Source organism: Melopsittacus undulatus, chromosome 2 (genome assembly GCF_012275295.1).
Source record: "Melopsittacus undulatus isolate bMelUnd1 chromosome 2, bMelUnd1.mat.Z, whole genome shotgun sequence".
In the NCBI taxonomy this organism is placed as follows: Eukaryota; Metazoa; Chordata; class Aves; order Psittaciformes; family Psittaculidae; genus Melopsittacus; species Melopsittacus undulatus.
In genome coordinates, this window is record NC_047528.1 from 30,562,063 (window position 1) to 30,577,964 (window position 15,902).

The 15,902-nt window shown below is 38.0% G+C and overlaps 1 protein-coding gene across 2 annotated transcripts in view; it reads right to left on the reverse strand.

The window, feature by feature from the left end:
• Positions 1-15,902, reverse strand: part of DGKH (diacylglycerol kinase eta) — a 154,613-nt gene that overhangs the window by 16,512 nt on the left and 122,199 nt on the right. For both annotated transcript variants that reach the window (XM_034074042.1, XM_034074050.1), the window contains 10 exons: positions 15,020-15,104; positions 14,722-14,807; positions 13,206-13,305; positions 11,702-11,978; positions 11,120-11,248; positions 5,598-5,732; positions 4,572-4,689; positions 3,571-3,681; positions 3,320-3,416; positions 1,588-1,695 (listed from right to left, as the gene is read on the reverse strand). In XM_034074042.1, the coding sequence (XP_033929933.1) occupies positions 1,588-1,695; positions 3,320-3,416; positions 3,571-3,681; positions 4,572-4,689; positions 5,598-5,732; positions 11,120-11,248; positions 11,702-11,978; positions 13,206-13,305; positions 14,722-14,807; positions 15,020-15,104 (1,246 nt within the window). The remainder of the gene's footprint in view (positions 1-1,587; positions 1,696-3,319; positions 3,417-3,570; positions 3,682-4,571; positions 4,690-5,597; positions 5,733-11,119; positions 11,249-11,701; positions 11,979-13,205; positions 13,306-14,721; positions 14,808-15,019; positions 15,105-15,902) is intronic.

A 15,902-nucleotide genomic window follows, 5' to 3' on the forward strand; every position in this document is an offset into this window, starting at 1 on the left:
AACCACAACTCAATCTGCTGTTTCTCCACCAGTGAAACATATCTGTACTGAAACCAAACCACTTCATTTTTTTTTTTTAAAGGCAACCAAATCTCTATAGATAAATGTTCAAGAAACATCTCCCTCCTCTCTGGTTGCAGGTCATGTTTTAAGCCATCTTCTGGACAGCAAAAAAGCATCCCTAAACAACCTTGCTCAAGTCAGTGTGCAGCTGCCTTGCTTGGCTCACCAGTAGTGCTTCAGGAATCTTTCCTTTGTCTCTCCTTATCTTTCATTTGTCCAGATAAGCAGAACCATCAGCATTGTAAACAACCACCACCACCTCTGATGACCAGTCACTCAAGTCTACACTGAAGCAGTGCATTACACACCTAACTCTCCAAAACATGTTGCTTTGCTGGCACGTCTGATTGATTATTAGAGACTGAATACCAGAAAAACTGCCCCAAGACACACACATTTGCTATATACCAGTATGACAGCTACAGCAGATCTTCACTTTCAGTGAGGCAGTCCAGAAATTAAAATAAACTCCTGAACAGGAGCTGAGCTGACGTTAGAGATACCTTCGAGTTACAAATATGAACACGGAGTATATAAAAACTTTAGATATCCATTGTGAAATGCAAACACAACTGCCATCCTCTGACATATACCAACAATAAAAACATTGAAACGTGTTTAAATATATTTTGTGACTATTATATATATGTTTATATATACTTATATATATAAAAAAGCAAAGGATAATAAATCACAAGAAACCAAAGCATTTTGGCAAAAAAAAAAATCCCGGATTGTTTACATTAAAATTATTAACTAATTTGCAACTACAGTTTTAGGTGATTCAGACCTCACAAACACTAAATTAGAACATGCAAAATTAGAATAACCTGCTGGTAATTACAGTTTACACATCACTGTGTGTGAAGTGGATGGCAGCAGTAAGATGGCTTCAAGTTGTAAGACATTTAGGTATCCATGTAGTGTAACATTCCTTAGGAGATGTGAGAAAGGAGGGAAAAAATATTAATCCTAAAATATTTTAGAATCTTATTGAAAATAGTATTTTAAAACCACTACATTATTAGTCCCTAAGTGCATCAGTCTTCATTCTGTGAATCACCATGCCTTAGTCCAAAGTTTTATGAAGAATAGGAGGAAAATTCAGGTATAAACTGGTAGTGATTATCCTTGTTCACCTTGCTGATTGTTAGAATATAGCTAACAGAGAAATTTATGCTTTGAGAAACCTTATTTACAGGAGTTTATAAAACAATATGGAGAGAAGCTACTTGTGTCTCTGTTTATAAATTGAGCTTCTAAAAATACAAAGCCATTAAAAGAAAAACATTAAGCCTTACTATGAATATTTTGCTGGAATTGACATGACAGAAGGCAACAGATAATGAAAAATCAAGAGATATATCTTTAATAATAAAGTCAACAGGACAATACAGTTAATACTGCCCCTTTGTATAAGAGCTGCTGTCCAAAACTATACACCGCTACTATTAAAATAAGAGTAGTTCATGATATTTATTGCTGGTTTCACCCAGAAGGTTACTTCTCTTTAATGTTACTCACATCATCTTCTTTGGTTCCACCCCAGAAATTAGTCCCACCAGCATAGCTGGGAATGTTTAGCACAGCTATGCCCTGCAGACTGGGAAGGGGGATGTACTGTCCGTCACACTGTAATAGATAAAAGCTCATTCAGTATATAAATAACATGATATAAGTCAAAAGTCCAGTCCTGCAGCAGTGCCCCAAGTATGTATTAGAAGCAACTTAGAAACATAAGGTCACAAATGCTGGACGCAGGTGTCACTTCAAGTATTATAAATTTATGGGTGAGGTTGTCTTTTAACAAGATTGCTAGATTACCACAAATACCAGTCCCACAGAAGGATCTTAAAACAATACAAATGAATTGGAAATCCTCAGAAAAGAAGGATGAAATCTGTGTCAATTTTATCAGGAGGAGAAAGATGTAAAATTATTTCCAGAACGTGCTTAGTGTTCTTTTTATAATTTAATCTCAGCAACAAGACAGAATCCAACATTTTAATCACAGTGTGACAGGATCCAAACTACGCTGCGATATTAATAGATGCTGCACAGTCATTTGTATTGTAGTAGAGGTCTGCCTCCAAATTCCTGAAATTGATATTTTTCATTTTCCAGCACTGTTGTACCTCATCACACATTTAGCATAAGGCTAATATTATGCACGGCAATACTAAATGTGAAATATCTACTTGCCGGTTTGCTTCCAGAAATAGTAAGAAATAATTATGGAAAGGTCAGGTTTGAATGCCTTATTGAATCTTATTCGAACCTTATTCAAAAGATCCTTAAATTAGAATTCTGTCTGCAGCATACATAACGTTCTTTCCTGTCATTACATTTGCTAACTACTGCATAATTCGTTGATAATTACTCAATCCTTAGCTAACAGCAATCTGCTGCTACCAGTCAAAATCATTCTAAGTCTCAGGGGAATAAGGAAGAGTTCCAGTAACTTAAAATTATTCTTCCAACTTAAAAACTTATCTTCATGTAAGTAACCTGACCTTCCATATGAAATATTTAGCAGGAAATTAAAAGGGAATCTATGTATGCTCTCTGTCAAAATCCAACCTAGATATTCTTCAGGTGAAAATAACAGTAACCACATCACAGTGTTTTTCTGCATTTGGTAATCATTTATATCTCCTTTAAGTTCCCAGTATCATGAAGAAGACTTAGATTTGATGTTAGAACTTAAACCACAAAAAATAACTATGCTTAGATAATTTACACTGCATTTGTTGTTGCTGTTATATATCTTGTTTCTTTTGTGTGACTCTCTCGAGCACCTATTAGAGTTTTTGACTAAGCCAATCTCTGTGGTCTCCCTATATGTGTAATCAAGCTTTCAGATGGTTTGAAATGAACCTGAAGGATTAAAGCACCTTATTCTTTCTGTATGTTCATTTCTGTTATTATTCTTAAAACTAGGTCTCCCCCTTTCATGCAGTGAACATAAAGAAACATATTCTAACTATGCAATAAATTATTTAATACCACCCTCCTCCCCACCCAGAAAAACAGTAACTATCATAAGCATTTTACTGGAGATATTGAGATATTTAAGTACTGACATTTTACTCCAAAAAAGCACATGGGGAACCATCTCCTACACATCACATTTTTACAGAGTGCATCTGAGGTCAGCTTGTGTTGACACAAGAACTCTAAAGGGCTTCCAGAGGAAGCCCAAATTCTTCACATTGTGGAAGCAAAAATACTCATTTTGCCCATAAATAAAATTTACCTCAAGTTGAACTTTCTGTTCTAAGTTCTTGTAAGTTCTCTGCAGCAGCTCTTTCGTGCCAAGAACTCCATACCACATCATGTTTTTTGTCCTACTTCTGAAAATACATAAAAAGAAGCTTGCATTTTGATATACACACATTATTATGTCTTGTATTTGTAGGATGAGAAAACCTTAAGAAATTAAAATAAAGAGATGAGGAAAAGAAAATACTGAAAATGCCTTGGCTCTGTTACTGACAGTGATATTACCTGCACTTTTCAGGGTGCTCCTCTCGCTTGTTATTAAATTCTAGTGAAATTTTTGCATCTAACCCAATTCCAAAGTAGTTGTTCATGACACATTTTTCTGAGTATCCCTCCCTGTTAGAAGAAAAGAGATAATTAGGTGTATGTTTGTACAGTACCTGCACACACAGAACTTCGATTGTGGTTGATCTCCGAACAGATACCAGGAGAAGTCAGGAGATGTTTTCCCTGAATCTCCCTGAGGAAACCCAACGGCACTTGGAGAGACAGACTGACTGCTAGCTCCTTCGCAAGGGCAAGTTACTTCCTGTAGAGCAAAGAAACTGTGCCACACCCCCACCCACCACTGTCTCTACCATACCTAAAGTAAGAGTGGGATACAATGAAAGAGCTGCTCGAGGCATGTCTCTGAGAAAGCTGCAGTGCACCAGGCAAAGCACCCAGGCTGTGTTTAGGCATGCTAGTGCTAGATGTTTGACTGATGCTGCTGGCACAGCAGTACTTTATTTTAGGGGGGCTGTGGCCCACAGTGCAGATACCATAACTCTATGCCAATGCTACACCCAGTTCTGGGAAGCAGAGACAGCTTAGTACATTAAATTTCCACCTCACTGCTCCAGTCCTTATGGGAACACTTCCCCCCCTACAAAGTGCCCAGACCTGCTTCAACATCTTGCTCATGGTTGAGCTTGAGTTCAGGCCAGCAGTTTTGGCAGGAAAACACGGCTCTGAAGGACTGCTATTCTCCTCCTCCTCCCACAGTGAGTGAGCAAGAGGTAAGTAAGAAAATGCCTCCTATTATTTCTGCTGCTGCAAGACAATTTTGCACCATTCATAACTAAAACGGCACAATACAACTTGTCTTCAGACCTTAAGGTCTACTGACAAATGACACAAACAAGAAACAATTTAAAAAAATAGCAAAAAGGTTCAAAAAAAAGAAAAAAAGTTTAAGAAAATCAAACTAAAGCAAAACAGCATATTTGGAAAAAAGTATTTCTTACAGGGAATCTGGATCCGGGTCAATGAACGGCGTAGCACCAAATGGATCAATGTTTGCTAGCAACATTTTGCTAATAATTGAACTTCCTGCAATAGAAGCAGCTAGACCAGCCCTCAAACCTGATTAAAAGAAACAGGGGAAAAAAGTAACAAAAACCAAATTTGTATTTTGATAAACAGAGAAACAGATATTTTCATAATATAATCCAGATAAAAACAAAATTAATTAAATCAATATAGGGAATTATTGCATTTCAATGTAAATTTATACCTATTTTGGTTATCTTTTCAGGTCTCTGGCTCTCTTGAGCAGAAAAGCAGCTATGCTGCAGTGCAGTGGCCGACTTCGGGTACCACCACTGAGAAAGGAAAAACCCAAAGAAAATTCAGGAATTCAGGCTGATTTCAGGACAAGAGAAGGCTCCAGGGAGACCTTATTGTGACCTTTCAAAATACAGATGGAGCTTACAAGAAGTACTGAGAGACTTTTCACCAGGGCCTGTATTGACAAGGGGTAATGGTTTTAAACTAAAAGAGAATGGATCTAGTTTAGACATTAGGAAGAAATTCTTCCCTGTGAGGGTGCTGAAGCCCTGGCACAGGTTCCCCAGAGAAGCTGTGGCTGCCCCATCCCTGGCAGTGCTCAAGGCCAGGTTGGATGGGGCTTTGAGCAACCTGGTCTAGTGGAAGGTGTCTCTGCTCATGGCAGGGGGCTGCACTAGATGATCCTCAGAGGACCCTTCCAATCCAAAGCACTCTGTTATTCTGTGATTTTAAGGTCCTGAATTTTGTTTTTCATCCTCCAGAATCAAACACAACACTTCTGCTACATCCAGTGTTGTGCCAAATGATCGGGAATCTTCTACATTATTTTGCATTTTCTGATATATGATACAGCACAAAAGTGTGCATGTTGGTTCAAGCAAATTCAGGGCACGAAGTAAAAATCATTATTTGCCAGCAAGCAGTGGAACAGAAGGCAATATTAAAGTAGTGCTGGAAACAGCAGATTTCAAAATTGTAACTACCTGGGCAGATAATCCTAGTGTTAAGCACTGGGAGATTTTCCTTGCTTGCAGCCAAAGCTGGAGCGGAGAAAGAGCCTGTCTGAGAATGGATACCTCGGCTTGTACGTCGATCTGGAGATCTTGGTGCAGTTTTAACTGTGCAGAAGAAGTAAAAGGCCTATTATGACATTACCAAATACACAGTTGTTACAGCCCTGAAAATATTTCAAAATCATTAATCTAATCTGTTACCATTCAGTGACAAATATCCTTCCCCTCACAACACAGTTTTTCTTCTAAGTATAGGCAAAATTCAGAAAAGGATGAAGCACAAGCACAAATTTAAAGGAACAAGCATGCATGGCATTCAACATGACAAGTTTCCAACCTATGCTTCAAGCTACTAGCAAAAACAGCATTATATCCACTTTAAAATGCAATAGTATTTATTGTTGTTGTAAGCTTCTGATAAGCATGTTACTGAGGTAATACAGATTTAAACTTGTTCAATCTCCATTTACTTATATATACCTAAATTATACAGTATGTTATTACTTATAACAATTTTAATATAGGTAGTTATCTAACCCACAGGCCATAGAAATACATGATCAACAGCCATACTATTCGCTTCAAGCAGCTAAAATGGGCCCCCTGCCTGCATCAGGTTTCTGAAAACAACAGACAAACTTCTGACATCTTTATCTACAGCCATGCTGAAAACTGCAAGTGAAGCAGAAAAGCCATGTTTCAGTATCTGAAGGGGGCCTACAGGGATGCTGGGGAGGGACTATTCATTAGGGACTGTAGTGATAGGACAAGGGGTAACGGGTTGAAACTTAAACAGCAGAGGTTTAGATTGGATATAAGGAAGAAATTCTTTACTGTTAGGGTGGTGAAGTACTGGAATGGGTTGCCCAGGGAGGTTGTGAATGTTCCATCCCTGGCAGTGTTCAAGACCGGGTTGGATGAAGCCTTGGGTGACATGGTTTCGTGTGAGGTGTCCCTGCCCATGGCAGGGGGGTTGGAACTAGATGATCTTGAGGTCCTTTCCAATCCTAACTATTCTATGATTCTATGATTCTATGTTAAGACATACTTGCCTTTTGCAGTTACAGAGATGATGAGGGACATTAGATTACCGTTATTTCTTTTTCTCACAAAAAAAATCCAAACAACCAAACAAAACCCAAAGCTCAGCAATTCCCAACATAATTCAAATAACTTCTTTGTTAAAATTCTCCAGGAGATAGATCAATATAACCTTGTGACACATAGCAAGGTTTGGCAGGTAATGTAACCATTGGTGACAAAGACTCAGGAAAAAGGAAGGGGAAAGAGAAGATGTTCACAAAGAGTAACTGGTAGCTTGCTGAGGCCAGTTATCCCTGGGCCTGCCTCTGGAGGTGATGAAGGTCAACAGGCTTTTCAGAGCTCTGACTTCAGGTGCTGCAATTCACCTGCCTGCAAGGACTTGTTTCATGCTGACTGAGAGAATATGCTCATGCCTGCTGTAGCCTGGGGGAGTTGATCTTTGTGAAATTCAGCCCCATCAGATGTAGCCAGAAATTGGTGCCCGAGGGAAGAAAGTTTGGGGATTACCAAATGTTTTGCTACAGGATTTCCATGTGCATGTAGAAAGCTTTTGTACACCAGATGATCATAGACAGATATTTCTTGACTATCTCTGCTCCATGTTATTTCTCATGTTAAAACTGCTTCAGCTTAGGAAAGCTTCAACCTTGAGCATCTGAAGAAGCTCAGAACAAAGAATGAAATTATTTCAAGGTGATTTGATATATTCCTCTCAAAACCTGAAAACTAATTCAGCAAAAATAGAACAATTAGGACTAGAACCAAGAGAACAGAAGAACACCAGCAGGACTGTGGTGGTAAGGATAAAGTATGCCCTTTTTTTGTGGCAGAAGGGGGACAGATCACATCAATCATGAGCGTAATGTGGGTGTACTGTATGAAGACATTAATGGCATGAAAATGCAGGGTGGGAAAATCTAGAGACAAAAGTAATAACAAGAACCAGGCTCTAGAAATTGTGCTCAAATCAATTCAGGCCAGGAGTCAGGCATTTATGTTCTTTTGAAGTGATGACAACCTAGCACAGCACAGTCAATGAAATGGCAAATTCTTCACGCTCCTGTATCGTAGCAGTAAGATTACAGAGCTTTCTGGGTGACTTACTGTCATGGTTTGAGCATGTTTTGAGGGTGTTTTTGTTCAAGGTTTTTTCCAGCCAGGTGGAGGAGGGGAGGCCGGTAGGAAGGAGAGACAGGACACCTGACCCAGGCTAGGCAATGAGGTATTCCATACCATAGCATGTGATGCCCAGGATGCATACTGGGAAAGAGAAGGCTGGAGGGGTAGAGCTCTAGAGGAAAATGGAGGAGGGAGCACATGGTGCTCAGCCGGGCAGGGTGGAGTGAGTTATGGGTCGGTGGCTGGTGAGGTGTTGTATTCTCTTCACTTGTTGTTTGCTGTATAATTATTATTTGTAGTGGTAATGGCAGTGGTGATTCTGTGTTATGCCTTAGCTATTAAACCGTTCTTATCTCAATCCGTGGGGGCTACATTCTTTGGATTTTCCTTCCTAACTCTCCGGGAGTTGGGGGACTTGGTTTAAACCACGACACTTACTAAAGTCAAATGGAAATTATTAGACACAGGACAGGGATAAGAGGGTGAAATTTTTTTGGACCGCTTTATTTGGAAAGTCTGACCAAGTGGACTAACAGCTCCTCCTGAATAAAACGTAACAGCTGTAGCAGTTATCAAAAAATGCTATAGTACTGCACAATAACAACACAAAACAAGGATTTGTACCTGCGCACAACAGGTTAATAATGTTAAAAAATGAAAATGAGTAAAAACTGCAAGTGACATCTAACAAGAGTTATTAAATATTTAGGTGAAGGTAATTAACATATGGAAAAATATTATCTTCATCAAATGACCAGGAAGATCCTCAGAGGATATAATATAATATAATATAATATAATATAATATAATATAATATAATATTCAGAATAAGATTAACACTCATTTTTCATAATGCTACTGAAAAATGCACAGCGTGGTTCAGACAGTCTGTTCTCCCTGTATTTGGGAACAAGGCAGTTACATTAAATAGGAAAATCAACAGAACAGCTGCTCTTTATTTGACAGATGAGACTCATGGGGATAACTGCAATAATGACAAACTTTTGCTGTTCATGCTCTGATAAAAACAAGAGCCCTAATGTGTAAAACTGGTGTTTCATTGCAGATAATTGAATTCATGCTTCATGCTTTGTCCCTAAACACCTATCTTCCACTGACAGCATGAACATGCACTCTATTTCACACCTATCAGATATATGTATCCCCAATAAATGCAGAAATTGTATCACCAAGAAATAAGGTGTTTATATACATTTCTACATATGCATATACATATGTGTGTATTTTGTTTTATTATACATTGATGGCAATAGAATCAGGTCATCTGTAGGGCCAGAAACCTTCAGGAGCTACTGTTCAAAATGGACAACCAACAAGCATTGATTCCTATAAGCAAGGGAAAATAAGAAGGTCCAGTGAAGAGACAATCACTGAAGAAAGTTTGACATCCATTCCTGGAAAACAGGAAATGTGAGATTCTGAATCAACAGAAGCCCCAAGAGGCTAACTCTATTTCTAAGTTAGGAGCTATCAACACAGGCACCAGCTTCACAGCAGAGCCTCATGAGGACACCACCTTTTTAGGATGTTGGTGTGGGTTAGGGTAACAGGAGGAGATACAAATACCAAACATTTTACCACCATTTGCCACAGGAAGTTGCTCACCAAATATCTAGAGGATGGGTTTTGCTATCCACCAGCTACCATTGTTTCTCCATGACTCACAGATCATCTCGATACCTCTCTGTCCACTTTGGTAAGATGACAAAGACTGACATTTCCACCTATAGTAAGAAGCAGCTTTCCTAAAATTACAATGCAGTTGAAACTACCGAACAACCCTGGCACATCAACTACCAGTCAACACAAAATGCAGTATTGACATTTGTGATGGAAAATGTCCAAACATGACCTCTGGCTGGATTGACTTGGTGCCAAGAAACCAAGAAATAGAGGAGGTAAATGAGGACCCCATGTATAAAATCATCCTTCCTTTTTCTCTGGCAGCCATTCACTGGTAGACTTCATAAGGGACATATGAAGGAGAGATTTTATCCTGTCATTTGAATGTAGGGATCAGTACTATGCTATTTCAGGAGATAACTATTCTCTAAATGCCATTTTACACACAGTAACAAACACTGAATAGCCAAAAGGAAAGATTAATGACAAAATGAGCTATGACTTTATGAAACTGCTACCGTCCAAGCAATTTGTTTTAAACACAGATCACTCAGTATTCTGATAGCTTTGTAGAATACAACAAATAATACAACGTGGATGCACCATCCCTGGAGACATTAAGGCCAAGCTGGATGTGCTTCTGGGCAAACTGATCTACTTGAAGATGTCCCTGCTCATCACAGGGGTGTTGGACTGGATGCCTTTGGAGGTCCCTTCCAACCCAAACTATCCTATGATTCTATGGTTTTAAAACCCAGCATGGGCTACCCACACCCTCTTAGTTTTTTTTCGGAGAGTAACCCGCAGAGACCCACAGTGAGGACAGAATGATGCTCCTGCAGAAAAGCAGGAGCAGTTAGACAACAGCAGGTAATAGTCCATACAACCAAGGAAAGAGCAGCTAGGAGGCTTTACAACTTGAAAAGCAACAGTAGCTTGGTATAGTGGTTTGCTATATATCTTGCTATACAGCTTCCAATAGCCATGGGTAACTAGCAGGTCTAATGACCTGTATTTGCGACAATAATGTAAGGAATTTTTTCATAGGAAGGAACTCTAGGATATCAAAAACTTTGGTTCCAGTTTCTGATCTGGATTAGACAAATACCAGGGGTGACCTTAGCACTGCCGTTTCTCTGGAAACTTCCATGCTCCAGTTTCTGTTACATTATTTCCTGCTTTAGACTGTTCCACTTCATATAGAAGACAAGCATTTATTCTCTCTATTCCACTTACTGTCTCAAGGAAAGTTCCCAGCTGAGACATCAGGGTTTTGTTGTCAATGCAATGAATGGTTACGTCTGTTTCACATAATTTTAATCCCCTCAACAGAAACGACTAACAGGAATTACTATAATATGCCCCCAGAATGCTTATAACAGACACATGTCATCATTACCTAGGCTCTAGTCCCTGCTCACATCCATGTAGAAAGGTGCATTAAATGCAGACACCTCTCTCTCCAATAATTACCTTCTCAGTTTTGTAAATACACTCCAAAAGACTGTTCATCTCATCTCCTGCTTTTTCCCCTTAGCTTTTATTTATCCAAATCTATCAAAATCTGTGACTAGTTTGCAGTGAAATAGGATGCTAGTATATTTAATTATGAAGCCAACTGTGCTCCATAATGCAATATAAAAAGACTGTGTAATTTTAAATTATTTTATTCCTCATTTACTCACCTGATAGGGACTCAAGTTCCTTTGTATCTTCCTCCTTTTCCTCTTCTTTGGATTCATCCAATTCTTTGCTATATTCTACCGGTGACTGGTTCACTTGTTCTTCACTGTGAGCATTCTGCTCATCCACAACTGCTTATTAAAAAGACAAAGACAGAAAGTTTCAAGATTTTAAAAGAAAAATTGCATACACAGAAAATCGGGTTCTTTTTTTCTAAAGCTTCAAGTTTAAACAGACTAAGAAAAGATTTGTATCACCAATTCAATGAGAAACAGTTTAGCAATCCTTTGCCCGTTGATAAATATTTGCTGCCAGAAATTTTCATTTTGTGGAGGATAATAGTTACAAAAGAAGCACACTTTTATATGTACACGCATGTGCATACATATGTATTCATATATGCAGTCATCAACATCCAAACAAGCTGCATTTCTTTTCCTTGCGGCTTGAAATAAGCACATAATTTCAGCTATGGAACAATATAGAAATCAAACTTTAATAATGAAAACTTATGCTATTTAAAAAAAAATAAAATAGAAACAACATTATTCTATCAGTAAGGATTAGATGTCACTGATGTGCACCTTTTTCTGCTTGTTCAATGATCTGCCTCACAGCCTTCTTCAAGCTGTTTGCCCGAAGCATTAACTGTTCCCTTGGTTTGAAGAGTTTCTGGGTGGAAGACTTTGAGACACACTCTGCTAATTGCTCTTTACTTTCAGACAAGGATTCTTCACTTGAAAATTCCTCTGCTTCTTCTTCCACAATGGGGGGAGTGATGCCTGGGAGAAGGGGAGCAGCCTGGGCTTCTGTGTGAAGAGCCTGGAGCAACAGGTCTAGCTTCTCATTTAACTCAGAGCACTACGACAAAGTGCAAAATACACACACAGAGAAAAAAACTGTGAATATGTGATCATTTTCAGGAGATAAAGAAGAGATTATATTTAAAGCTGCAGGTGTCTTAAGTGTCTATCTAATTGTTTATGTAAAATCCAAATTTAGGTTCAACATACTGGAATATCAGATTATGGGTGGTCTGCTTGGTTTTTTTTCCAGACATACCATGTGTCACCCAGCCAGATTAGAGCAATTACAACCAAAACCCTCTGCACTCAGATTAAAATAACACACCATGCTAAATTCAGCCTGACACGTAACTATGGTATAGATTAGATCTTACTCCTCTCCCAGTGGCCCGCAGCACAGAGAACCATAACAGATCTGCCTATACTATGTATTCTAAGAAATTATGGGTGCCCATTCCCCCAATTTGGAGAGATAATCTGTGGGTACATGCCCAGCTGTTAGACTGAGACACATGAGGTTGGTTTTGGAACACAGCTGTACCTTTAAGCAAGTAAGTTGTCACAGAGCAAACAGGCTCAAGCCAGAACCAAACACCAAACACCTCAAACACCCAACACTAAGCAGTTACTCTTTCCAGGTAGACTGGAGAAGAAGTGATTTTTCATGTTTAAGGGAAAGGACACCAACACTGTCTGGCCTTGGAAGAGTAAAAAAGAAAAGTTCAGTTTCTAAAATGTGCACTGAATAGAAATGTGTACCACAAATTGCCATTTAGCAAGTACGTTTCCTGACTCTCAGGTCGGTAGCGATTTTGTTTTCTTCTCATCCTTTTCAGCCCATGTAAATTTTGTGCCTCGTACCAAATCCTTTTGTTGCTTTTAGGTTTTGTTTCCAATGCTTTCACAACATAATCTCTACAGTTTGCAGCTTAAACCATTATTTTTAACACTGTTGTCTCTCTTCCCTGCATTCTCCCAGCATACTCTCTCTTCATTATCCCATTGTTTTCTCCTAATGCAAAATATTTCCTTTTGTCTCTATGTACATTGCCATGAACTTTATCCTTTATGAAGGAAAAAGTATAAACAGCATTCATAGATCTCAGAGTTTAAAGCTGGCTTAGAAATAACTGTTCTGTGCAAGAAGAAAAGAAGATTTTCAAGTCATTGGTTGAAATGAAAGCCAAGCTGGGCATCCTGGACCAATTTGAAAATTAAGCACCTAAGAGCTATAAACATTGAAACCCCACAACTTTAAACCAGAATACAGTCACAGTCTTACTTTAATGGCCATAGCATCAGCTTCCTCTGCATTTTCCACTGGTTTTTCGTAAGTCTTCCCTATTTTGGCAACAAAGTCCTTTACAGTTTCACATAATATTCTTCAGATAAAAAAGGAGAGAAATCAAATTAAATAAAATAGGTATGTTTTGAATATTACATTCTTTTGGCAATTTATTTATATGCACACTGCTGTAAATCATTCTTGTTGGAAACTGTACTCTGTGATTATACTTGCAAAGCTGATGATACTCATTTCCATGGCTTGCAAAATTCAAGTGATAAGCTTTAAAACAAAAACTTTTCCTACCTTTTATTTCAGGCTTTGCCTACATTGTATCTCAGTCTCTTATTTCTAAGAACTGAAAGCAACATGCCTAATTCTATCCATTCCCTTGCTTGCACACCTTCCATACCACAGGAATTAGGAAACTTGCATTCACTTTGATTACTTCAAACAGTCTTGCAAACTCCCATACAACGTTAAAACCTAGAAACCATGAAGAAAACCTGCTGACTTCCGTGGAGTTCTTCTTACACACATCCCACTGCACTGCTTGTGCTTTTGAGCCACAGCTGACACTGAGGCATATCTTTGCAAACTACAGCGGCTGCAATGAATTTTCATTGTGTAGATCAGAGAAAGACTTGATTCTTATTACCTACACTGCAGACAGACAGCAAACTTACTAACGTGGCGTGGATAACTGCTTAGTTCTGTTCATTTTGTTGAAATTTATTTGACAGAAATTAAATAAGTTCAACCAGATTCAGACCTAATTTAGAATCTGGAGTTATAATCGTATCCTGCAGTTTCATTTTCAACAAGTGCTATGTATACTTTAGAAACAAAATTTTATTAATGTTCTTTTAGCAGAAAAGGAAGTGATGTAATGACATGCAGATGCATTTTTTAAGATTCTATCAGCGTTCTTTAGCATATTGCATAATATAAGATTATTTCTTTTTCTGCACAGTGACGGTATACACAAAATACTTCTGATCTCAGATGATACCCATAGTGTGCCAAGTAATCATTTTATTTTTTAAATGTTTCAATTTGGGGAGAAGAACCCTTTTGTCTGAGATCACTATTGATTAAATGACACAGCTATGACAAAGCTATCTAGCCTGAAGTTCTACTTCACGTTGAAGTTGTTTGCCCTCTTAAAGATATAGATAAAGCAAAACACAAGAAATGTAATGTGAAGCAATCAAATATTTGCATTAGTAACAGTAAGATTCCACATGCGATGTGGAGTGATTTAAAATCACTTTACATTACATGATTTTTTTAAATGTTGACATGTTTAGTACAAAGCTATCCATTACAATTGTGCCATATAAAAATTTTGCAGAAAAAGAACATCCACTCTAAAAGGTATAAATCAAGATAGATTAAGGCAAGCCAGCTGGGCCAGACATAAGAAAATCAAGCTTAGACAGAAGGTTATTATAGCGATGATGTTACACAAGGGATTTATTCCACACATGGTACATAAAACGGATCAACTCACTTGGCAGATGATATGACAACGGAGTGCTGATCAGAATTGAGTATTTTTGCAAGATGAGCAGCAACTGAGTCCTCATAGGCTGATATCTGAAAACAGAGAGAAAAAAGACTTAAATCTCCCCATGTTTCCACAGTTTAACACAAAACAGTAAGCTTAAACGTCTCCAAACCCAGCAGGATTTCCATTTCAGATCTATTACGAGGACATGCAGCTGTAAATGCTGATTTTATCTGCATACTGTATTTTATGTACCAGTTTTTTTAATATTCAAAACAAGAAACCAAAAGTAAAAGTCCACCTGGCACTCCTCTGACTCTTCTGCAGTCACTGGAAGTATAGAAGGCTTTGCTGGTAATTTCAGTTCATATGACATTATACTCCACCTGAAAGAAACAACAGCTTTGAAGTTTCCAGATTGTTAGATTTATCTTTTCTCTAATGTAACAAAAAGAAAATTCATTGTCACACCACAGAATATCTGTTAAAATAAAAATAAGGCAGCTTAATTTTTTATTGCAAGCTAATTGCATATGGATAAAATAATTGAGATTAATGGTAACAATTAGTTTTATTGCTCACATTATTTGTTAGTGATTTGACGATGAGTCTTATTTGTGAGCAAATCGATGGATATTTAATGCAAGCAACAAATTTTGCGATAAAACATTCGTAATATAAAATAATTTTTGGAAATTAACTACTGAAGTTAAAGGAAAATAGACATGTTTCTAAAGAAAAAGCTCTGAGGTTACATTAGCTTTTCATCTCAACTAGGGGAGGCTGACATGAGAACAAAGCAAATGGTGCACTGTCTCCATTGATACGTATATATGTTTTCCCCTGGTAAAGGACAGTACTTTACAGCATAGATGGTATGAAACTGCTAATGGCAACATCCATCAAAGCCTGCTGAAAAGAACAAGTGATCACTGAAGATGGCCTTGGGAGCAAGTCTACCGAAATTTGAGCAAAAAAGGAAATTGAGCTTTTTTTTTTTTCAGTGCAAAAGCAAACACGATTTAACTTATTAGTCTTTCAGAATGCCCAGGCCAACAATTATTTCTAAAGATCAGTAACAAGCAATTCCCTACATACTTTGCTGTAAAACCATCAAACAACCTGTGAAAAAGAACTTGTTTCTCTATTTCATATTAAAACCCCTAAAATGAAATCGCCTTTAA